This window comes from Erythrolamprus reginae, chromosome 1, assembly GCF_031021105.1.
Source record: "Erythrolamprus reginae isolate rEryReg1 chromosome 1, rEryReg1.hap1, whole genome shotgun sequence".
In the NCBI taxonomy this organism is placed as follows: domain Eukaryota; kingdom Metazoa; phylum Chordata; class Lepidosauria; order Squamata; family Dipsadidae; genus Erythrolamprus; species Erythrolamprus reginae.
In genome coordinates, this window is record NC_091950.1 from 105,146,052 (window position 1) to 105,171,760 (window position 25,709).

A 25,709-nucleotide genomic window follows, 5' to 3' on the forward strand; every position below is an offset into this window, starting at 1 on the left:
GGAGAGAGAGAGAAAGAGAGGGAGAAGGAGAGAGGGAGAGAGGGGGGAGAAAGAGAGAAAGAGATAGCAAGAGAGGGAGAGAGAGAAAGAGAGAGGGAGAGAGGGGGGAGAGAAAGAGATAGCAAGAGAGGGAGAGAGAAAAAGAGAGAGGGAGAGGGGGGAGAGATAGCAAGAGAGGGAGAGAGGGAAAGAGGGGGGAGAGAGGGGGGAGAGAAAGAGAGAGGGAGAGAGAGAGAGGAGATAAAGGAAGAGGAGAGATAGAAAGGAAGAGAGAGAAAGAAAGAGGGATAGAAAGAGAGTGAGAGATGCTCAGTGAGCCTTTCTTTGAAGTTGCCTTTCTTTCTTTCTTTCTCTCTTTCTTTTGCTCTCTTGCTCTCTTGCTCTTTCATTCTTTTTTCTCTCTCTTGCTTTCTTTCTTTCTCTTGCTTTCTCTCCTTCCTTCCCTCCTTCCATTTCTTTCATTCCCCCTCTCTATTTTTATTTCTCTTTCATTCTCTTTCTTTCTTTCTTTCTTTCTTGCTCTTTTTCTTTCTCTCTTTTACCTTCCCTTCCTCTATTTCTTCTTTTCTTTCTCCTTCCTACCTTCTTCCCTCCCTCCCTTCCTTCAGTCTTTCCTCTCTTACTCTCCCCTTTCATAAGTTTCCTTGCTTCCTTCCTCTGTTCCTGTCCCTTCCCCCTTTCTTTCTTTCTTTCTTTCTTTCTTTTTCTTTCTTTCCTTCCTTTCCTCCATCCATTTCTTGCTTTCCTTTTCCTTCCTCCCTTCTTTCCTCCCTCATTCCCTTCTTTCACTCCTTCTTCTCTTACTCTCCCCTTTCACCCCTCCCCAAAGAAGGTAAATTTCATACATAATTGGTATGTCGCAAAATAAAGTAGTTTTAAAATGGCGGGGAGGGGGCCCCCAGACACTTAGGCTGTATGGGGCCCCAAAATTCCTGATGGCGGCCCTGGCTCCACCCCTCCATAACCCCACCCCCATATGACCAAAGCCCCCCCCCCCCCCCCCCCCGGGCCATGGAAAACTGGTCTAGCTTAAAGCCGGTCCCTGGTGCAAAAAAGGTTGGGGACCTCTGCTCTATAACCTTCACCATGCATTTTACTATGTGTATATAGATATATACCCACTAAAACCCTCATTGTGTATTGGACTAACTAACTAACTAAATAAATTTTCCTCATGAATGAAGGCAAATGCATGTGTATCTGGATAATGTTTCAGGATCCAATATGGATATGTAACCGGGGCAAGAGGTTTTGTCTTCCAAACTTTCGGACTAATAATGGAGCCCATCGTCAGGGAACTTCTCTCTGGCAGTGTGTGTGCTGTCCTGTGTGTGATATTTATTGTAAATGGCTCTTTATAAATGTTGATTGGGGTATGTTGGGGATAATTTTTATTTTTCTCCACCTTAGGATAAAACAGATATTGATTGAGGTATGTTGATGGCTGGCTTTTAGATCATTAGCTGTCATTTGTTTGTGCTGCCCAGCCCTCACCTTCTAAGAACTTGATATGCTGATGGTAAATCAGCACCCCTGTTGACTGATGAGAGGCCTGTTTCCCAGGCTTCAATCACTTCCCTGTTTTTGTGCCTGCTCGTCCAACAATCTTAGTAGCTAAAAAAATGAATGTGTGTCCTTGTTCACTGCAGTGTGAGGCTAACCAATGAGTTTGGATCTCCTCGTATGATCACTCGCTTGTGTTTTTGCAATCTGATGGTCAGCTTCCTCCCCTCTGTCCTATAAAATCACAAGAGGATTCGGTTGATTACATTGATTACATTGATTACATTGGAAGTATCTCCCACCTCCAAGTAATCTTTGCAATTCATAATTTGTCCTCATATGGTAGCCTCTGGGCAGTGTGTGATGCCCATTTTCAGATCTCAGAATCTGTGTTTAACAGGAAAGTGAACACAAGAACAAGGGGACACAATCTGAAGTTAGTTGGGGGAAAGATCAAAGGCAACATGAGAAAGTATTATTTTACTGAAAGAGTAGTAGATCCTTGGAACAAACTTCCAGCAGACGTGGTTGGTAAATCCACAGTAACCGAATTTAAACATGCCTGGGATAAACATATATCCATTGTAAGATAAAATACAGGAAATAGTAAAAGGGCAGACTAGATGGACCATGGGGTCTTTTTCTGCCGTCAGTCTTCTATGTTTCTATGTTTCTATGTGTCCTACAACTTCTGAAATGCTTTTGATTCATGGCAGAGTGTGAATGTGGTTGGTCTTGTACCTTGTTTCTTCCTTTCTCTCCCAACTGTGTAGCACACACATCTTGTGACAAATGATTGTGAGTACCCATTCTGCTTGAATTGCTTATGTACGTACCTGCTGGGTACTACAGTGGACTCTCATCATATCATATAGTGTTCTGATGCAATTCTTTTTATGGCCTTGCAATTAACTCTGGTTTCTAGGCTTCCACTCTCTTTTCTGATGATAAGTACATTTAAAAATGGTATAGAGCGCTGGTGAGACCACATTTGGAATACAGTGGAACCCCGACATAAGAGCTGCTCTACTTAAGAGCAACTCGAGATAAGAGCTGGGAGGGGAGAGATATTTTTGTTCTACTTACAAGCCCAAATTCGAGATACAAGCGCCAAGGAGCTGTCTCCTGAAGCCAAACGCTAACTTCCACGTTCGGCTTCAGGAGACAGCTGCGAAGCGGCGCGCGTGTTTTAAAAGGTTGCAGCCGGCCTGGGGGGCTCGGGGGGGTGCTTGCAGCTTTCTTTCTTGCTCTTTTTCTTTCTCTCTTTTACCTTCCGTTCTATTTCTTCTTTTCTTTCTCCTTCCCACCTTCTTCCCTCCCTCCCTCCCTTCACTCATTCCTCTCTTACTCTCCCCTTTCATAAGTTTCCTTGCTTCCTTCCTCTGTTCCTGTCCCTTCCCCCTTTCTTTCTTTCTTTCTTTCTTTCTTGCTCTTTTTCTTTCTCTCTTTTACCTTCCCTTCCTCTTTCTTCTTTTCTTTCTCCTTCCCACCTTCTTCCCTCCCTCCCTTCACTCATTCCTCTCTTACTCTCCCCTTTCATAAGTTTCCTTGCTTCCTTCCTCTGTTCCTGTCCCTTCCCCCTTTCTTTCTTTCTTTCTTTCTTTCTTGCTCTTTTTCTTTCTCTCTTTTACCTTCCATTCCTCTATTTCTTCTTTTCTTTCTCCTTCCCACCTTCTTCCCTCCCTCCCTCCCCTCATTCCTCTCTTACTCTCCCCTTTCATAAGTTTCCTTGCTTCCTTCCTCTGTTCCTGTCCCTTCCCCCTCTTTCTTTCTTTCTTTCTTTCTTTCTTTCTTGCTTGCTTGCTTGCTTGCTTGCTCTTTTTCTTTCTCTCTTTTACCTTCCCTTCCTCTATTTCTTCTTTTCTTTCTCCTTCCCACCTTCTTCCCTCCCTCCCTCCCTTCACTCATTCCTCTCTTACTCTCCCCTTTCATAAGTTTCCTTGCTTCCTTCCTCTGTTCCTGTCCCTTCCCTCTTTCCTTCCTTCCTTCCCACCCTCCGTCCATTCATTCACCCATTCCTCTCTTGATCGCTTAAAGCCGGTCCCTGGTGCAAAAAGGGTTGGGGACCTCTGTCCTACAGGATTGGGTGGCAGAGAAGTTGAACATATGTAAATTTAAAAGTTTAAGAAAGTTTACAAGTTAAGTGAAAGAAACTTCATTATTCATTTATATGTACATGTACATTTCTTCATTAAAAACATGTCTTTCTGCATAATTTAGACTAACTTTGTGAGTTTTTTGAGGGCTGGAACCAATTAAAATTATTTACATTAATTCCTATGGGGAAAAGTCGTTCGAGATAAGAGCTGCTCGACTTAAGAGCCCAGGTCCGGAACGAATTAAACTCGTATCTCGAGGTACCACTGTACTGTGTTCAGTTCTGGAGACCTCACCTACAAAAAGATATTGACAAAATTGAACGGGTCCAAAGACGGGCTACAAGAATGGTGGAAAGTCTTAAGCATAAAACGTATCAGGAAAGACTTAATGAACTCAATCTGTATAGTCTGGAGGACAGAAGGAAAAGGGAGGACATGATCGAAACATTTAACTATGTTAAAGGGTTAAATAAGGTTCAGGAGGGAAGTGTTTTTAATAGGAAAGTGGACACAAGAACAAGGGGACACAATCTGAAGTTAATTGGGGGAAAGATCAAAAGCAACGTGAGAAAATATTATTTCACTGAAAGAGTAGTATATCCTTGAAACAAACTTCCAGCAGACGTGGTTGGTAAATCCACAGTAACTGAATTTAAACATGCCTGGGATAAACATACAGTATATCCATTGTAAGATAAAATACAGGAAACAGTATAAGGGCAGACTAGACGGACTATGAGGTCTTTTTCTGCCGTCAGTCTTCTATGTTTCTATGTTTCTAATTGTCTAGCTGCTTTTTCCTCCATTGGGAACTTTATGTCAGGTAAGGTGGAGTTTGGTATGGACATTTTAATGTGGATTTCTCTTGATGATGACAAATATGTCATTCATGTAGCGGCACCAGAATTTAAGGGTGTAGTTCTGAAATGCACAGTGTTCTTCTTCATGCAGGACTGCTTTTGCAATGACTCCTCATATTGGGGATCCCATGGATATCCCTTTTTATTTGTTCATGCATTTCGCTTTTGAATGAGAAGAATGTGCATTGACAGTAGCTTCATGTTTCCTGGTTAGACTGCTGATGTGTGTTGTGCTCTTTTTCTAGTTTTCTATCTATTACCGTATATACTCGAGTATAAGCCGAGTTTTTCAGCCCCAAAAATGGGCTGAAAAACCCGACCTCAGCTTATACTCGGGTCACCACAAGAGGGCGGCGGGTCACCACAAAAGACGATGGGAAGTCGGGGGGGGGGTTCCTCTCTCGCACGCCGTTGGAGCAGTTGGCTGGCAACTTTGCTGGACCCGGGGAAGGCAGCTGCCCTACCCTTCCCACTGCCGCGCCACTCGGAGCCCCCTTTTACTTCCCTTCTTGGAGCTCCTTCCCTTCTCCGGGTCCAGCAAAGTTGTCAGCAAACTGCTCCGATGGCGTGCGAGAGGGGAAAAGATGATGGGAAGTCGGGGGGGGGGGTTCCTCTCTCGCACGCCGTTGGAGCAGTTGGCTGGCAACTTTGCTGGACCCGGGGAAGGCAGCTGCCCTACCCTTCCCACCGCCGCGCCACTCGGAGCCCCCTTTTACTTCCCTTCTTGGAGCTCCTTCCCTTCTCCGGGTCCAGCAAAGTTGCCAGCAAACTGCTCCGATGGCGTGCGAGAGGGGAAAAGACGATGGGAAGTCGGGGGGGGGGTTTCCTCTCTCGCACGCCGTTGGAGCAGTTGGCTGGCAACTTTGCTGGACCCGGGGAAGGCAGCTGCCCTACCCTTCCCACCGCCGCGCCACTCGGAGCCCCCTTTTACTTCCCTTCTTGGAGCTCCTTCCCTTCTCCGGGTCCAGCAAAGTTGTCAGCAAACTGCTCCGATGGCGTGCGAGGGGAAAAGACGATGGGAAGTCGGGGGGGGTGTCCTCTCTCGCACGCCGTTGGAGCAGTTGGCTGGCAACTTTGCTAGACCCGGGGAAAGCAGCTGCCCTACCCTTCCCACCGCCGCGTCACTCGGAGCCCCCTTTTACTTCCCTTCTTGGAGCTCCTTCCCTTCTCCGGGTCCAGCAAAGTTGCCAGCAAACTGCTCCGATGGCGTGCGAGAGGGGAAAAGACGATGGGAAGTCGGGGGGGGGTTCCTCTCTCACACGCCGTTGGAGCAGTTGGCTGGCAACTTTGCTGGACCCGGGGAAGGCAGCTGCCCTACCCTTCCCACCGCCGCGCCACTCGGAGCCCCCTTTTACTTCCCTTCTTGGAGCTCCTTCCCTTCTCCGGGTCCAGCAAAGTTGCCAGCAAACTGCTCCGATGGCGTGCGAGAGGGGAAAAGACGATGGGAAGTCGGGGGGGGGGGTTCCTCTCTCGCACGCCGTTGGAGCAGTTGGCTGGCAACTTTGCTGGACCCGGGGAAGGCAGCTGCCCTACCCTTCCCACCATCGCGCCACTCGGAGCCCCCTTTTACTTCCCTTCTTGGAGCTCCTTCCCTTCTCCGGGTCCAGCAAAGTTGTCAGCAAACTGCTCCGATGGCGTGCGAGAGGGGAAAAGACGATGGGAAGTCGGGGGGGGGGGGTTCCTCTCTTGCACGCCGTTGGAGCAGTTGGCTGGCAACTTTGCTGGACCCGGGGAAGGCAGCTGCCCTACCCTTCCCACCGCCACGCCACTCGGAGCCCCCTTTTACTTCCCTTCTTGGAGCTCCTTCCCTTCTCCGGGTCCAGCAAAGTTGCCAGCAAACTGCTCCGATGGCGTGCGAGAGGGGAAAAGACGATGGGAAGTCGGGGGGGGGGGGGGTTCCTCTCTCGCACGCCGTTGGAGCAGTTGGCTGGCAACTTTGCTGGACCCGGGGAAGGCAGCTGCCCTACCCTTCCCACCGCCGCGCCACTCGGAGCCCCCTTTTACTTCCCTTCTTGGAGCTCCTTCCCTTCTCCGGGTCCAGCAAAGTTGTCAGCAAACTGCTCCGATGGCGTGCGAGAGGGGAAAAGACGATGGGAAGTCGGGGGGGGGGGGGTTCCTCTCTCGCACGCCGTTGGAGCAGTTGGCTGGCAACTTTGCTGGACCCGGGGAAGGCAGCTGCCCTACCCTTCCCACCGCCGCGCCACTCGGAGCCCCCTTTTACTTCCCTTCTTGGAGCTCCTTCCCTTCTCCGGGTCCAGCAAAGTTGTCAGCAAACTGCTCCGATGGCGTGCGAGAGGGGAAAAGACGATGGGAAGTCGGGGGGGGGGTTCCTCTCTCGCACGCCGTTGGAGCAGTTGGCTGGCAACTTTGCTGGACCCGGGGAAGGCAGCTGCCCTACCTTTCCCACCGCTGCGTCACTTGAAGCCCCCTTTTACTTCCCTCTTGGAGCTCCTTCCCTTCTCCGGGTCCAGCAAAGTTGCCAGCAAACTGCTCCGACGGCGTGCGAGAGAGGAACCCACCCACCCCGACTTCCCATCGTCTTTTCCCCCTCTCGCACGCCGTCGGAGCAGTTTGCTGGCAACTTTGCTGGACCCGGAGAAGGGAAGGAGCTCCAAGAGGGAAGTAAAAGGGGGCTCCGAGTGACGCGGCTGTGGGAAGGGTAGGGCAGTCCAGCAAAGTTGCCAGCTTGTACAATTACTGCACTAATTCCCTGATTAGATTTTGAGGTAAGTTCTCTCTCTGCTTTTTTTCAAAGTCTCCTTTCTATAGAACTTTGATAAAGTTCCCCCCTCCCTCCCCCCCTCTCTCAAGAGACACAGAGAGAGAGACAGAGAGAGAGAGAGAGAGAGAAGGAAGAAGGGTAGAAGAAAAAGAAAAAGGAATTGAGTACTTTTTAAGGGCTTTGTTGGATTCATTCTGTAGATTTGTTATGGTACAAGCAATATACAATCGTACTAATTTTAGCCTGCCAGTAGATTGTAAAAATAAGATACATTATGCTGCTTTCTTCTACCCCATAGAGATTCATGAATACTTAAGATGTTTAGCATTTCTGTACTCACTTAGCATTAAGTTTTAGTGTTAAAATAATATTAATATTTACCTCTTGGATTTAAATCTATTGTTATTTCTGTGTGGATTTACCTCAGAATAAGTCTGTTTTTTGGGAACTTGCTGATAGATATGCTTAAAACTGCAGTCCATCTGTGCAGTTGCCTGTAAGTAAGTCCTATTGAAATCTGTAAGGCTTAACTCAGAATAAAGAGTTGATTTAATATGCAATCCTGTACATAAATTTACTCAGTAATTAACTTGGCTGCATGGCTTGGGGTAGTTTGGTAGAATGTTATACAATTTTTATGTCTCTGAAAATCTTTTATTCTTAGATGGGAAAAAGAATTTTGTGAAATTATTGTGCAATTTGAATTTGAAAAAATATTGTTTTGTTCTTCTCTCTACTTTATCATTGGATTATAGAGAGAAAAATTAAGTCTCTAAAATCCTGTTTTGAGGGATTTTGACTCATAGGTTTTAGCTTGGTTGCTGATTGAACTACTTTTTTTACTTTTTAATTTATTTAATTTTATTTAATTTATTGTAAATATCAGATTGCTTTTATTTACTCACTTTGAAATAAATATTGTTTACCCTCTTTAAAATAAATATTCTAAAACATTTAATCTACTGATGTCTCATTTAATGTAATTTTATTGGTTTCCATTTTTATAAGTTACCAGTAACCACTGCATTTTCTAACCTCGGCTTATACTCGGGTCAATAAGTTTTCCCAGTTTTTGTGCCAAAAAATGGTGCCTCGGCTTATACTCGGGTCGGCTTATACTCGAGTATATACGGTACATCTTATGACAAGTGGAGAAGGATGGATGTAAATGGGGATATCAAAGGATATCACAATCTTATCAGGAGCCACATTTAAACATTGTAGTTTTGTCAGAAATTGTGTGGATGATGAGATTGTGCTGTTCAAGTACTGGATGAGGAAGATTAAGTGTTGTGACAGCCATTTATGGAGGTTTTATGTCGGGGTGTCTCATAGCACTACAATAGGTCGAAGACAGACGCGAATTTTGTGTATCTTGGCAAATCCATAGAATCTCACTGGGGCCACATCTGTTCCTATCATTATTCACGTTCCTTCTCCGTTTGCAGTTGTTTTGTTTGAATTGGTTAAGATAAGCATGATGGAAATATATATACAATATGCTTTTGTTTGTGGCTGCCATGCTGCTTCACCGTAGTGGCAAGTTTGTTTTCTCATCCCTCTTGCCTATGGCAACTCGAGAGCAGGCCAGGGATGCTTTGCGACTTGACACATTCATTTGGGTGACATTTGTCTCATCTGCATTCCCAATCCACACAATTAAAATTGTCTGTACTAGCTTCTAAGTTTTAAAAAGTTTTGGTTTCACTTTGGTATTAAACAAAATAATAATCCCATCATTAAACAAAATAATAATCCCATCAGAAAAAAAGACTTCCTCTGTAGTCAGAATGTGTTATAAGAACATAAGAAGAGCCATGCTGAATCATGCCAAAGTCCATTGAGTCCAGCATTCTGTGTCACACAGTGACCCACCAATTGTCCTTGAGGATCTTGAGCATTAAGAGAAGGCAAGACCTTCCCTTTCCCCTGACCCCCAACAAATGGTACTCAAGGGAATCCTGCCTGCCTCAACCAACATAGAGGCGGCACATGGACATCCGTTTCAATAACCACCGATATACTTGCCATCCATGAATCTGTCTCAATCCTGCCTTGAAGCTATCAAGACTGACAGCTGTCATGACCTCTTCTGGAAGTGAATTCCATAAACCAACGACCCTCTGGGTGAAGAAATATTTCCCTTGATTTGTCCTCACTTTCTTACCTATAAGCTTTAGGGAGTGCCCCCTTGTCCTAGTATTGTGTGATAGAGAAAATAATATTTCTCTATGTACCTTTTCTATCCCATGCATGATTTTATACAGTTCGATCAAGTCACCCCTTAAACGCAGTCTTTCAAGGCTGAAGAGACCAAGGCGTTGCAACCTGGTATCATAAGGGAGGTGCTCCATCTCCTTGATCATTCTTGTTGCCCTTTTTTGCACCTTTTCCAGTTCCATTATATCCTTCTTGAGATGCGGTGACCAGAATTGTACACAGTATTCCAAGTGTGGTCTCACCATCGATTTGTACAGAGGCAATACAACACTTAACGACTTATTTTCGATTCCCTTCCTAATCATGCCAAGCATGGAATTTGCTTTTTTTACTGTTGCTGCGCACTAGGTTGACATCTTCATTGGGCTGTTCACCAAAGCCCCAAGATCCCTTTCTTGGGTTGTCTCAGAAAGTTTGGTCCCCATCAGTTGGTAGGTATAATTGGGGTTCTTTGCCCTGATGTGCATAACTTTGCACTTGTTTAGGTTAAAGAGCATTTGCCACTTTGTTGCCCACTCACTCAATTTTGAGAGATCCTTCTGGAGCTCCTGACAATCAGTTTCACTTTCACTACCCAGAACAATTTAGTGTCGTCAGCAAATTTTGCTACCTCACTCACTATTTACTTCTACATCCAGATCATTAATGAATAAATTAAAAAGTAAAGGTCTCAAAACTGAACCTTGGGGTACACCACTTCTCACTTCTTTCCATCCAGAGAATTGTCCATTTATTACCACCCTTTGCTTCCTACAATTTAGCCAGTTACCAATCCAGGACAAGACCTGTCCTCTAATTCTGTGGCTGAAGAGCTTTTTTAGGAGCCCTTGGTGAGGGACTTTGTCAAAAGCCTTTTGAAAGTCAAGATATACAATATCAACTGGGTCCCCTTTATCTATGTGTTTATTTACACCCTCAAAGAATTCTAACAATTTAGTAAGACATGATTTGCCTTTGCAGAAACCATGTTGATTTTCTTTCATCAATGCCTGTTTTTCTATGTGCCCAGTAATTTTATCTTTAATAGTGGTTTCCATCACTTTACCTGGAACTGAGGTTAAACTGAGTGGTCTATAGTTTCCTGGATCACCTCTGGATCCTTTCTTGAAGATCAGGGTTACATTTGCCTCCCTCCAATCCTCAGGTACAGTGCCTGATCTTAGAAAAAGATTATATATTTTAGCTATTTTATTCTGTTGAGTAACAGAATAAAAGCAAGTTAGAGATAGAGAAAAATATTTCATCTATTTATTCAGCATCTTCAAGCTTTTGCAGTTACATGGGTATATATGTCATACATGTGACAGAAATTATGAAAGATTGCCTTTTTATGCTTGTGAAAGTTTGTAAGTACCTAGAATAAGCAAGCTTACTGTAAAGCAAACTGCAAATAAATGAAACACATGTTCTGTAAAATCTGTTAATATTCCTTCAGCAATCTCAACAAGCACATAAGCTTATTAACTCGTTGATTTCTGAAGTCTATTCAGAATAAACTTGGGATGGGCATCCCCTTTGTGCCAGGAGACACATTTGGAATTTACATAGCAGTTGTTTGTGCTTTCACGAAATGGTTGTCATAGTTGGCATGATAATTCATTTATTTAATTAAAGCAATCTATAACAAAATAGTCAGACGGAGTAAATTTAGAGACATAGACACAACCATATTGGTGTTGATTCAGCACAATGCTGCCAATCTCTAAACTACATCAGGAAGGAATAGGTATGCAGGCCTGCTTAATAAGAGATATCTCAGTAGTACAGCTTCAGGAGGTGATCATTTCATGGGAACAACTTAGCCTAGAGATGAGGAAGAAGGAAAAGGGTAAACACAAAAGGTTGGCATTTGTAAAAATGAGGTGCAATGTTGCAGTATACATCTGGACAGTAGTTTTTTGAGACCATTATATTTGAAATGAAACATTTTGCAAATTAAAAATAAACTTTTAAAAACTTCCGGATCCTGAGGTGTCAGACTCCAAACAAGAAAGACGCATTGAGGCTCCTCTAAGCAAATTCTTGAATTGTTCCTTGCCTATAAACAGAAATCTTGCCAAATTAAAGCAGACTATTTACATTGCTAAACATATACTCTGAGAATTCCTAGAAGAGGCTGTTTTGACTGTCTTTCTCCTCCAAGACAATCTAAACTTGCTGACTTTTGCTTCTCCTTCCCTCCTGGGAATCCAGATAACATTCCGCCACAAGACAGAATTGGAATCAAATTTTGAAATTAACTATAAATGTCCTTTCTGTGGGAAACCAGTTGCTTGAGTTCTTTATAGGAATAAATAGAATAGGATAGAATTTTGCTATGTGGACAATAGTTAATTTAATTTAACAACAATGAATAATACAATACGAAGATACGTAAGTCAAATATGAATAATAAAAACAGTAAAAACCCTATTATAAAAACCTTAACGAACTATCCAATCAAACACACATACATACCAATTCAATAGGGACAATAGAAAAAAAAGATTACAATTAAAGAGAAGAATATTTAAACGCCACATTAATACAGAATTAAGCAAAATACTGTAACAATGGATTCTCTGAAGGACATTTTTGAACAATAGAGTCAGAAATTAAGAATGTGTGTTAATGATGTCACAGAAGAACAAGCTATACCGGATAAGTTTGAATTGATTTGAATGTGGATTTAAATTAAAACAAGTTACAAGAAAGATATGGAACATGCTATGTATTGGTTACACAAATGAAACCAGGTGATGTCTTCATATTTAAAGGGGGTCATACAAGTATCAAACTAGAAGAGTGATTTGGATAGGTTTTTCTTGTTGTATGTACAAAAGAGATTTGTTAAAGTCTTGAAGAAAAAAAATAGAAATAAAGGTTTTGGATATTATTTGAAGAGATTAAAAACTAAGATTGCTAAAAATAGAGAGAAGGAATATTGTCAGCCTTCCGGGTAAACAGGAAATATAATTAGATGAACTAATTCTACTTTACTGTAAGGCTACATTAACAGATTTTTGCAAGTGTAAAAGTACAAACTTCCTGATAGTGATTTCAACAGTCTGGTCAATTAGGACATTTTTTTCCTTAAAAAAATTCTCTGATTTTTAAGCTTTCAGGGACCCCTGCCTTTTTTTTGTCTGATTGTTTCCTAGGCAGTATTTCTTCCCCTCTGTTATTCACACTTTCCTTTACAAATATAGAGTTAGTTTATTTCATTGTAATTAAAATAGACTATTAGTAGAATTTCTGAACTTTTGTCAATAAATAACAAATTATGAGGTTTTTGGATTTTGTTTTTAGTTAACAGGTAACATACAGTGGAGGGGAAGTATTTAGTCAGACACCAATTGTGCAAGTTCTCCCACTTAAAAAGATGAGAGGCCTGCAATTGACGTCATAGGTAGACCTCAACCATGAGAGGCAACATGAAAAAACACATCCAGAAAATCACATTGTCTGATTTTTAATGAATTTATTTCCAAATTATGGTGGAAAATATATTTCTGGTTCTCACAGACCTGTAACTTCTTATTTAAGAGGTTCCTCTCTCCTCCACTCATTACCTGTAGCAATGGCACCTGTTTGAATTTGTTATCAGTATAAAAGACACCTGTCCAGAACCCCAAACCGTCACACTCCAAACTCCACTATGGTGAAGACCAAAGAACTGTTGAAGGACAGGAGAAACAACATTGTAGCCCTGCATCAGGCTGGGAAGACTGAATCTGCAATAGGCAAGCAGCTTGGTGTGAAGAAATAAACTCTGGGAGCAATAATTAGAAAATGGAAGACATGCAAGACCACTGATAATCTCTCTTGATTTGGGACTACACACAAGATCTCATCGCGTGGGGTCAAAATGATCACAAGGATGGTGAGCAAAAATCCCAGACCCACACGGGGGAAACTAGTGAGAATGGTGGACATTTTTTTTTTTTTTGGTAAATAGAAAGAAATAATGTGGAATGCTATAAAAATAAGGGGGAAAACCACACACGAATACATACTCCCAAGTAGACAGCAAGCATCCAATCAATTTAACAAAACCCGAGTGGCACTTTTTTCCCTGTATCCCATTGCTTAATAACTCCACCCTTCTTTCTATATCAATAAAATGCAAACACTTGGCCTATAATTCAAAATCAGATTCACAACTTTAAACCATATTATTTTTCTAAAACCGTGCTACCATATTATTTTTCCAGAACCGTGGTAACAAACTTAAAGATATTAAACCAAAGCAGATTATAGAAACAAGTACTCATGTCGTGATTGAAATTTAGCAATACATCTAGATCAAGGGTGTGAAACTCACGTGACATATGACACTTTCCCCCTTGCTAAACCAGACATGGGTGTGGCTACAGTGAAGGGCTACCAAAATTTTTACTACCACACTGTGGGCATGGCTTATGCAGGATGCCCTACATTTTCTTTCAACATCTTTCAGTGCAAATTGGGTGCTCTGGGGTGGAGTTCCATTTTCGCTACCCCACTGCGTTTCCCCCCCATCACCCGTCCGGGCAGTAGCCCACCCCTGTGTGGCTAGCATGTGAGATATCTGCCCTGCGGGCTGCACATTTGACAGCCCAGTTCTAGAGGTTAGCATCATCTTTCACCAGGAAGTACAGTTCCTATTTGTAACAAGCGAGCAATAGTAATTCATTTTTAAAGCACTTATTGGATACTATATTTTCACAAGGAAACTATTATATTCAAATATTAGCTAATAGTGCTAATAGGAAAACAGGGAAAATGGTACCTTCTGAATAATTTGCTACTAATAATTTGTAAATGTAGAATATAATGTGCTAATAGGAAGGCAGGGAAAATGTTACTATGAATTACTTGTTATTAAATATTTGCAAATGTAGAATATAATGTGCCTGTCTTGTGTATTAAATGCCATCTGCTGGACAAATTAAATTATTCATTGAATTCCTCATTCTTCAAGTTGCACATCAGGAATATTTCCTAAGAAAGTAATACAGTACAGTATAACAGATTCTTAAGAGCTGATTTGAGAACCTATTTGTTAGGATTCTTCACTTTCCATTCCTGAATTAGTGCATTTAGTGAATTTGTCTCATGGTTTAGATATTGAGTCAAATGCATTTTTAAATTAAATAAAGCTGCTTATAGTGCTGAGTTTAGGTTTATCTGTACTTTATGTTGTTGTTAGTTGCAAAGTCATGTCTGCCCCATCGCATCCCGTGGACAATGTTCCTGCAGGCCTTCCTGTTCTCTACCATCCTCTGAAGTCCATTTAAGCTCAGTGACTCCATCCAGCCATCTCATTTTCTGACATCCCTTTCTTCTTTTGCCTTCAATATTTCCCAGCATTAGGCTCTTCTCCAGTAAGTCCTTCCTTCTCATTAGGTGCCCAAAGTATTGAATTTCATCTTCAATATTTGGCCTTCTAAAGAGCAGTCAGGGTTCATCTCCTCTAGGACTGACTGGTTTGATCACCCTGCAGTCCAAGGGACTTGCAGGAGTCTTCTCCAGCACCATAGTTCAAAGGCTTCAATTCTTCGGTGCCCAGCCTTCCTTATGGTCCAGTTTTCACAGCCTTTATATACTTTGTATACTTTATTTAGAAGTCCTAAAATTACAAAGTCAATTAGGATCATAATTTCCATCACTAAGCAATATATTTGTAAAGCACAGCATCACGTGACAGCATTGCTGAGAACAGAGGGTAAGATTGGGATCTCTGGATTATTGCGAATAATTTTAGGAGTCATTCCCTGGTGCTTTTCTTTGCTTGAGTTGGTTAATCAGGTGTGTGATTTCTGTGCCTGATGCTGGGAACCACAATGGAAGCATATCAGCTTCCAATTTGAATTATTTTGAGCCAGGCTCCCTTTGTCCATATAAAGAATGAAAGCGTACCTCAACTCCAAACACCATCTGGAATGATAAATGATGAACTAGTAAGGAGATTTGTTAGCTGTAATATTATAAGGTGCCAAAATTGTGAGAGGTTCCAAGCCTGATCTGCAGCTCTCAAGTGTTGCCAGGGGGTCTTTGTTACTTCTCTTTTCTTCTTATGGAGTAATTGTTTGCGGGTGCCTTTTCTGCAGGAATAAATCATTAGCAGGATACAGCTAAACGGCCTTCTTATCAGTTGTTGAAAAGTATTATCGAGGTTTTCTTAGCTCTGAGGCAATCAATCTGAGTCAAAGCAATTTTGTGAACAGAAAAGCTGGTTTCTATGTTTTAGGGGGAAATTGATGTAAGATCTGTTTGTAATAACTGTGTTAAATTGGAATAGTTGTTTAAAATGGACTCACCTGTACTGCTATTAGTAATAATTTTGTCTTTTATTTTATTTATTTATTTTTTATTTAGATTTGTATGCCGCCCCTCTCCGCGGACTCGGGGCGGCTCACGACAAGGCATAAACAAATCGTAACAAATCCAAATAAATTTAAATATTTAAAAAAGTTTTAAAAGAACCCCAATATACTAACAAGCACACACACAAACATACCATACATAAATTGTACATGCCCGGGGGAGATGTTTCAGTTCCCCCATGCCTGACGACAGAGGTGGGTTTTAAGAACTTTACGGAAGGCAGGGAGAGTAGGGGCAGTTCTAATCTCCGGGGGGAATTGGTTCCAGAGAGCTGGGGCCGCCACAGAGAAGGCTCTTCCCCTGGGGCCCGCCAACCGACATTGTTTAGTTGACGGGACCCGGAGAAGGCCCATTCTGTGGGACCTAATCGGTCGCTGGGATTCGTGCGGCAGGAGGCGGTCTCGGAGGTATTCTGGTCCAATGCCATGAAGGGCTTTAAAGGTCATAACCAACACTTTGAATTGTGACCGGAAATTGATCGGCAACCAATGCAGACTGTGGAGTGATGGCGAAACATGGGCATACCTAGGTAAGCCCATGACTGCTCTCGCAGCTGCATTCTGCACGATCTGAAGTTTCCGAACACTTTTCAAAGGTAGCCCCATGTAGAGAGCGTTACAGTAGTCAAACCTCGAGGTGATAAGGGCATGAGTGACTGTGAGCAATGAGTCCCGGTCCAGATAGGGCCGCAACTGGTGCACCAGGCGAACCTGGGCAAACGCCCCCCTCGCCACAGCTGAAAGATGGTTCTCTAATGTAAGCTGTGGATCGAGGAGGACGCCCAAGTTGCGGACCCTCTCCGAGGGGGTCAATAATTCCCCCCCCCAGGGTAATGGACGGACAGATGGAATTGTCCTTGGGAGGCAGGACCCACAGCCACTCCGTCTTATCCGGGTTGAGTTTGAGTCTGTTGACACCCATCCAGGCCCCAACAGCCTACAGACACCGGCACATCACTTCCGCTGCTTCGTTGACTGGACATGGGGTGGAGATGTAAAACTGGGTATCATCAGCGTACTGATGATACCTCACCCCATGCCCTCGGATGATCTCACCCAGCGGTTTCATGTAGATATTAAATAGCAGGGGTGAGAGGACCGACCCCTGAGGCACCCCACAAGGGAGAGACCTCGGAGTCGACCTCTGACCCCCCACTAACACGGACAGCGACCGGCCAGAGAGGTAGGAGGAGAACCACTGAAGAACAGTGCCCCCCACTCCCAACCCCTCCAGCCGGTGCAGAAGGATACCATGGTCGATGGTATCGAAAGCTGCTGAGAGGTCAAGGAGCACCAGGACAGAGGATGAACCCCTGTCCCGGGCCCGCCAGAGATCATCCATCTTGCATTCACAGAGCTTGGACAGGTTAGTTTTGCCTGAAGCAGGCAGTCCTGCAGAGGTTGAATGTCTGGTCAAAAGGTCTTTATAGTTATAGTCAGAAGCCCGTGGCAATTAATGCAGTTTCATAATACAGTGGTACCTCTACCTAAGAACGCCTTTACTGTACTTATGAACCTTTCTAGATAAGAACTGGGTGTTCAAGATTTTTTTGCCTCTTCTCAAGAACCATTTTCTACTTACAAACTCGAGCCTCTGAAACTGTAATCGGAAAAGGCAGGGAGAAGCATAGTTCCCTCTAAGCTGAGCAGTGAGCAATCGCTCACTTAAAAATCATCATCAACTCAGAGTTTTCCAAACCTGCCCAGAAGCCGAGGGAAAGAGTGAGAGGGAAGGAGAGAGAGAAGAAGAGAGGAAGAGAGAGAAACAGATAGAAAAAAGAGAGGAAGGAAAAGAGAAAGAAAAAGAATGGGAGTAAGGAAGAGAGAAAGAAAATCAAAATCTAGTTTGAAACTAGCTCAACTATTTAAGTGGCATTTTGATATTGATAGAGTTGCAATATTATGAGCTCACTGTTATAGACACACAGTACAGTATTTTATTTTGAAATTCTCTGAGGCAAAACAGGGTGGGTTTTTTATTTGTTTGTTTGTTTGTTTATTTATTTATTATTTCTGTGCCGCCCAGTCCCGAAGAGATTGCCGCTCAGACACTATACTTTTCCACCTCCCCCCCAAAAAATTAGAGGGAACACTGGGGAGAAGCCTCCGTGGGGCCTCTCTAGGAATCTCCTGGGCGGAAACAGGGCCTCCACCCTCCCTGTGGTTTATCCAATCACACACATTATTTGCTTTTACATTGATTCCTACGGTAAAAATTGCTTCTTCTTACAAACCTTTCTACCTAACAACCTGGTCACGGAACGAATTAAGTTTGTAAGTACACTGTACATTGAAGATTCTTTTGCATCTTCAAACATGAGAAAAAATTTCATTATCTAAACAAGACTTTGACTATTTCACTGACTAATTGATTTTGAGGGACCAAATATCTAATCTAGGTATTAATAAACCAACTCTATCTAATTATAATTTAAGACATCTCTTAGCAGACTATCAAGAATGGGCTGCATGTATTGAAATAAGTAAATAAATTAGTTTTAGGAATACAATCTACCTAAGAACACCTCTACTTAAGAACTTTTCTAGATAAGAACCAGGTGTTCAAGATTTTTTTGTCTCTTCTTAAAAACCAATTTCTACTAAAGAACCTGAGCCCTGAAAAATTTCCCAGGAAATTTGAGAGCGACATGAAGGCCTGGTCAGCTTCCTGCCATTACCCCTGGGTTTCTCTCTCTGGCACATTGTATGGGAGGCAGCCTCGTGCCAGGTGTATGGGAGGCCAGTGCTCCTCCTTGCCACCTCAGAATCCCTCTTTTTTTTAATTTAAGCCTTAAAGTTTTGGATTTTTTTGATTCCCCTCATCTCACCTTCTTCCTTCGCGAGCAACTGTCCTCTTCCCCTCCTTCCTCCTCCTCCTCCCACCCAAATTCCGAGTTTTTATTTCTTCCCTAATGGGTTTGCACACATTGTTTGCTTTTACATTGATTCCTATGGGAAAAAATGTTTCTACTTAAGAACCTGGTCATGGAACGAATTAAGTTCTTAAGTAGAGGTACCACTGTATTCTCAAAATCCAGACTTTTTAAAAAATAAAATAAAGCTGAAAAGCTGATCTACAATGTCAGCAGTAGTACGGCTTATTTTATAAGATCTGAAGATCTATCCAGTAGTTCAGTGTTTCCATAAGTCTTACCATAAGGTGGCACTGTTACATAAATGATTGCTGCAAGTTTACAGTTGTACCTACAGAGAGGGCCCATGCTTTCTTTTCAAATAGCCTAACATACAGAAAGACTCAAAGAGACCAGATATTTTTATTTCATATCTAGTTCACCATTCAAGTTCAAAAATGTACATACTCCCATACAAAGGTCTCTGTGAGATTTCAACATGCTATCTTAACTAGATAGACTTAAAAGGAGGGGAGGGATCACCATCAACACCTTGTTGACTTCCAGTAGTTGCCTGGACTAGTTCAACAACCGCCTTAGGTTTCCACAGCTGACTCTGTGCCTAATGTGGGACTAGAACTCACCATCTCCTGCAACACCTAGTCAATCTTGGCTGAACTCTGAACTTAAGCAATAAAAAGATCTGGGAGAAGACCAAAAGTCCAACTAATGGAAGTAAGAATAGAAATTGAAAAATGTATGTGAAAAAGTAAAGGCTGTGCTACTGCTTAGACAGACAAACCTCTGTAGTAACAAATAAACCTGCAGTTGATTTGACTAGTGCTGCTACTCAAATATGCCTGCATATGCCTAGACACACCTACTTAATGGATTCAACTGGAAGGCTTTTAACCTGCAAGCCTTCACTTGTAAAAGTTTGTGCAATCTGATGGGAGATGAAATCATTTTCTTTTTAGCAGTGTAGCTTGTAAATTCAATACAACCCTGTTAAGTCCTCAAAATAATTATTTAAACCTCATAAAATAATGAAGTGTTCTTTGGCTCTACTGCTAACTCTTATTATTCTATTTCAAGTGGGAAATGAAATTTTTAATGACCAGTCCACCTTAAAAAGACATTTTTGAAAAAAATATTCAAAACTCAGGGACTCAGTGTAGGCTGAATTCATACACTGTGGGTGGTTTCCCTTTAGCTTGCAGTTTTGCCTGATTGGAACAAAATTAGCCATAGTGTAGCACATATGAGTCTGAACATTAATTAATCCCTGTTTTTTTGGTTAAACCATTAAGTCTAGACATACACATATTTATTTAAATATATCTGTAGATAAGTCAATGCAACTGCAGCTTTATTTGCTAGAACTGGAAATATTGGTTTGTGCTGGTGAATTTCACAAAAGGCTATAAAAGTTTCCACTAACTTTATCAAAGACAATTTCTTACCTCTATCTCCTTATTTTAGCAGTTTCACAACCAGACAAAAAACCTTTGAATGCAACTTACCTAGCATACTCAAATCCTCTCCCTGAGATTATTTTATTTCTTCCCAATGTTATTTCTTCAAAAGGAGAAGAGGACAAGCTATAAATTTTTCTGCTTTAATTTAAATGAGCACAATATTCCTATTGTACTGTAATTAATTATATTTTTGCAAATTAAAGGTCAAAAGAATGTCTGTTAGAGGACTGCAGAGAAGTCTAACAGGACTATAAGCATTACTATGTTTATTGGGTCTTTCTAGAAAAGACTTGGAAGACAAGAAAATGTACAAAACTAGCTCTACAACCAGCACACAATTCAAAATAGACTGGGATAACATACTGAATTCTACATTTTCCCATCTACATCTGGAAAGCGAAACTATTGCACTGTTCTGTCTCTCCCACTGCCAGATCTTTTGTTGTTTGGGAAATAAATAATAATTATGTTTTCCTATTTATCACATCATCAGAGTCCTTTTGAAATGAAATGAGTGGCAAATTTATTTATTTATTTTATTTATTTAATTTTTATGCCACCCTTCTCCTTAGACTCAGGGCGGCTTACAACATGTTAGCGATAGCACTTTTTTAACAGAGCCAGCCTATTGCCCCCACAGTCCGGGTTAAAGTTAATAATATATTTCTAGGCCCTTCCATAAAATATGTGATCAGAAAATGGTGATTTCATAAGAAAAATCTTACTGCAAAGCAGGGCGAAATTTTTCCCACCGGTTCTGTGTGATTGGTGGGATACCGGTTCGGTGGCTTGGTGGCGTGCAGGGTAAGGATACTACAAAATCTCCATTGCCACCCCACTCTGGGGCCAGCCAGAGGTGGCACTTGCCAGTTCCCCAAACTACTCAAAATTTCTGCTACTGGTTCTCCAAACCCTGTCAGAACCTGCTAAATTTCGCCTGGTGTCACTTTGGAACAAAACTGTAAGAACACCAAGTCCAAGTTTCTGGGAACAATAGTTTGACTAAATCTGTCAGATGCTAAGTTCCCATACCTTATTTTATGGCAAATAACTTAAGATATTGAAACATTTATTTTCCTCCTCTTTCCCTTGTTTGCCCCCAAACTAGGGCTTTCCAAACCAGGGGAATATTGCAAGATTGTCGAAGGCTTTTACTTAAGATATTGAAACATTTATTTTTTAAAAAAAATCCTTCTCTTTCCCTTGTTTGCCCCAAACTAGGGCTTTATAATGAACTTTTTCCAAACTATGGGGGTATTGCAGGATCGTTGAAGGCTTAAAAATTTGTAGGATCCTCTGTAATGCAATTATAAAAATCTATATTAACAGGCATCTTTTTTTTTTTTACATTTTCATACCAATCTCATTTACCCATGGTTTTCACCTTCATTATGTGAGAATGTTCTCAGGCAAGGCAAACAGATGATAAAGGTGTTTCGAAACCGTTTTGAGAAACGCATTAATAATTTCCATTCAAAATGTGCATTTTAAGCAGAACAGACTTTTATAATGGAAGATGTTCCAAAAACGCAATACTGTATAAGATTTGTTGGACCTTTATAAAACACACACAGACAACCCCTTTTTGCTGCTTTTTAAATCCCCATTAAAAGTTTGCACAAGCCAGTGGATGCCATCTGCAGCCCCCTTCCTGAGAAGCAAGTCTCGTTCATTTGCAGTCACTCACGGGCGGGAAAGTTAAACGTGCCTCTGCAAAAAAAAGGCCAGAGATCGGACCTAGGAAATGTCAAGCCTCCCACGGCGCGGTTACCTTTCCTTCTTGGCTCATGTTGCACACACGCGTTTTTTTTCCCCCCCTCCAAAATCCTTCGCAATGGCTCCTTTCTTCTGTCACCTCCACTCGGCCAAGACCGCCCCTCCCTCTCGCGCCTTCCGACTTGTTTTCAGCCTGCCCGGCCCCGCCCCGCCATCCTGGCTCCGCCCCGAAGGATGTACGTAGAGTTGAAGCGTTCCTGATTGGCGGGCATCCCGTCGGGTCATTTGCATATCGCCTCCGTTCGGGGGAACCAGAAGAAAGCGAAGAGAAGCTCGCGTAAAGCTTCTTGCGAAGGCCCCCGCCCCCACCTTCCTCATCCCTCTCATCTGAAGGATGTACCGTAGGGCAGTGTTTCCCAATCTTGGCGACTTGAAATTGTCTTGACTTCAAATCCAAGGATTTCCCAGCATTTGCTGGCTGGGGAATTCTGGGAGTTGAAGTCCAGATGTCTTCAAGTTACCAAGCTTGGGAAACACTGCCGTAGGGTTTCCAATAAACTCGCTTTTGGACAGAATGGCCCCGCCCCCGGCGCTCCTGATTGGCGGGCATCCCGTCGGGTCATTTGCATGTCGCCTCCGAGCGGGCGAGCCAAAAGAAAGCGAGAGAAGTTCGCGCAAAAGCTTCTTGCGAAGGCCCCGCCCCCGCCTTCTTGGTCCCGCCCATCCAGCCCGCCCTGAAGGATGTACGGTAGAGTTTCCAACAAGCTCGCTTTTGGAGGGAATGGCCGCGCCCCCGGCGCTCCTGATTGGCGGGCATCCCTTTGGCTCATCTGCATGTCGCCTCCGAGCGGGCGAGCCAGAAGAAAGCGAGAGAAGTTCGCGCAAAAGCTTCTTGCGAAGTGTCTCTCGGGGAGGGAGGGGGGGCGCGCGGAGGACGGAAACACCGGCAGGCAGCCGCAGCCGCCGCCACCGTTTTGGGTTTGCCTTGAGGTCTCCTTTTCCTTTCCCTCCCCTTCAGGAAATTGGTTCTAGGTCGCCTTTGAGGACTCTCCCCCGCTCCAATTAGGCGGCGGGCTCGTTTGCCTCCTCAGAGCCCTGCTGGACCCTCCGCATCTCCCAAGGTTTTCCATCCAAAAAAAAGAAGAAGCAGCAATGATCTCACTCGGCCCGTGGAATGGAGACAGCTGGCCCGCGTGAAACCCTGACGGCACCGCGGGAGCTCCAGCCCCGACCGGACTCGCATCCCCTGAACGTATAAACCCGCGCGGCGCCAGTTGCCTCAGAGGAGGACTTTTTCTCCCTCGCCCCCCAATGGCCGGGCTATACAGCTCGCCTTTGAAGACCCTGGAAGACCTCACCTTGGACTCCGGCTATGGAGCAGGGGACTCCTGCCGCTCCCTCAGCCTCTCGTCCTGCAAGTCCAACAGCCAAGCCTTGGCCTCGTCGCAAGCGCGGGCCAACTGGTGGTACTACTCGGGCTCCATGAACAGCCGCCACAACAGCTGGGATACCGTCAACCCCGTCCTGCCGGAGGATCCCGAAGTGGCCGACCTCTTCGCCAAATGCGCCAAGCTGCCTGACCTCGAGGAGTTCCCGTGGAGCGAGGAAGACGCCGAGGAGATCCTGAGGAAGAAGGGCACCTCCGACGGAGGAGGAGGAGGAGGCTTCAGCCCAGAAGCCGCCCGGAGGCTCTCCATGCTCCTCCGGAGGCCGCTGGTCCGGATCTCCCGGGAGGCGCAGCGCCTGAGCGTGATGCACGCCAAGTGCACCCGCTTCGAGATCCAGAGCGCCATCAAGCTGATCCAGAGTTGGTCCCTGGCCGAGAGTTGCGTCCTGGCCACCGTCAAGGCTCTCTCGCTCTACAGCATGAGCGCCGGCGACGGCTTGAGGAAAGGCAAGTCGGCCCGCTGTGGCCTCACCTTCTCCGTCGGCCGCTTCTTCAGGTGGATGGTCGACACCCGCATCTCGGTCCGCATCCATGAGTACGCCGCCATCGCCCTGGCCGCTTGCATGGAGAACCTGGTGGAGGAGATCAAGGGCCGCGTGCTGGCCAGCCAAAACCCGGACGGCGACCGGGCGGGGAGCGAGGTCACCCCCGAAGTCCTCGAGGCGGTGATCAACAACGACGCCGAGCTCTGGGGCGTCCTGCAGCCCTACGAGCATCTCATCTGCGGGAAGAACGCCAACGGTATGTGCCCCCCCCCCTTTTTTTTTTGCCCTTTTGTGAGAAATGGATTCTTCTGGAGCTCCAAACACTTCGATTTTTCTCCTGGGCTTTTTCCCCAGTGATTTAAACATCTGGCTCGAAGTTATTATGAGAATAGGAATTAATAGGAATTTGCTGCAGATTTAGCATCCTACTTGGGGAAGTTTCTTGGTGGCATAGGTTTCAGAGGAACTGCACTTCTTGGTGGACTATGCGCTATGCTAAAACAGTGTAGATGTGCAAAAGACGCAAGTGTTAACAACTGGAGGGGGGGAAGCAAAATAATATTTTTCTGAGTTGATCTGCTTTGAGTTGAGTTTAAAAAGTAACCAACTCTCAACAGAAGAGAATATTGGTAGCTCAGAGTTGAACTGGGTGGTCCAGCACTGATGATGTTGGGTAATGAAGTACCTGCTAGTTGGGTAATGAAGTGCCTGCAAGTAAACAACCAAGTTCAGAAAGCATCAATGACCCCATAAAAGTAATGATTTGAAGGTTAAATGTATTACTTTCAGTGAAATTGCAATATTCTGTATGAATGCACTTAAAGGTTTAGTAGTATTTTCTTTAGAGGTTTGGGAAGTAGTTGTGATGAATTTAGCCAGAACTGCAGTCTGATGAACCATTCAAACTATGGTGACATCCAAACTGTACTATATACCGGTAGAATGTTTAAGTCTTTGAAATTAATCCATGTAGTTAGTACAGTATATGCTTTGCATTTGATGGCCAGAATCCCCAAAATGAAATGAGATGTGCTAATTAATGGAGAATGAAAATAAAATAAAACCAGGTCAACTAAGGAAAGTAAGTGCTATGTAGAATCAGTGTGTTTAATTAATTAATGTTGTTCATTACACCGGTAGTCCTTGGCCTATGACCACAATTAAGAATAGTCTGTTGCTAAGTGAGGCAGTTGTTAAGTGAGTGGCCACCCAATTTTATGTTTTTTATTGCCAATGTTGTTAAATAAATCACTGTAGTTTAAAGTGAATTACTGTACATGGTTATTAATCCAATTGAATTTGCTTGTTGGAAGACAGGTGGGAAGGTCACAAATGCCTTTCTGGTGACCACAGAATTCTGCAATCATCATAAATACATAACAGTTGCCAATCTCCTAACTTTTGATCTCATTACAGTGGTGCTTTGATAATCATGGGTGCCAGAACCAGTTGTTCGTCAGTTCTTTTCAGAGCTGTTGTTACTTTGAACAGTCACTAAATGAATGGTTGTAAGTTGAGGACTACTAGTACATCATGAATATGATTGAAATAATGAGAATGATATTACAGAAGCAAAGATTGGCTTATTCTAAAAGCAAGCTGCAAAGTGATTTTTTTTTTGTATTCTTCACACTTCTTACTAATTGCTCTCCCTTTTAAAGCCAAGATGGATCATGCATTTTTCACCAGCATGCCAAAGGCTTTGCTTCAGTCAAACTTACTCATGGGAAAGCCCAGTTAAACAAATAGTGGGGCTTAAGCCAGTCAAGGCTAATTCATTCTTTTGATTTAGGAAGATCTTGCTTTCTTAAGATTTTTCTGAACAAGTTTCCTTTTCATTTCCACTTACAGAAGCCAGATGATAGGCAGATGTTTCTTACTTCATTACAGCAATTGGACAGCATCTTCTATTATCTTTGAAAGCTGGTTTAAAGGTTCTGATACAGTTGTGTCTTCTTTAATCTCTCACCACTTCCTGAC

General features: G+C 43.4%; 2 protein-coding genes across 2 annotated transcripts in view; one reads left to right on the forward strand and one right to left on the reverse strand.

The window, feature by feature from the left end:
- Positions 1 to 22,015, reverse strand: part of LOC139172360 (catalase-like) — a 67,900-nt gene extending 45,885 nt beyond the window's left edge. The window contains exon 1 of the mRNA XM_070761415.1: positions 21,853 to 22,015. Coding sequence (XP_070617516.1) covers positions 21,853 to 21,870 — 18 coding nt within the window. The 5' untranslated portion in view covers positions 21,871 to 22,015. The remainder of the gene's footprint in view (positions 1 to 21,852) is intronic.
- Positions 22,016 to 22,654: 639 nt separating this feature from the next.
- The window catches only part of ABTB2 (ankyrin repeat and BTB domain containing 2), a 191,216-nt gene continuing 188,161 nt past the window's right edge, over positions 22,655 to 25,709 (forward strand). Inside the window, exon 1 of the mRNA XM_070761369.1 lies at positions 22,655 to 23,985. Within this exon, the coding sequence (XP_070617470.1) occupies positions 23,109 to 23,985 (877 nt within the window). The 5' untranslated portion in view covers positions 22,655 to 23,108. The remainder of the gene's footprint in view (positions 23,986 to 25,709) is intronic.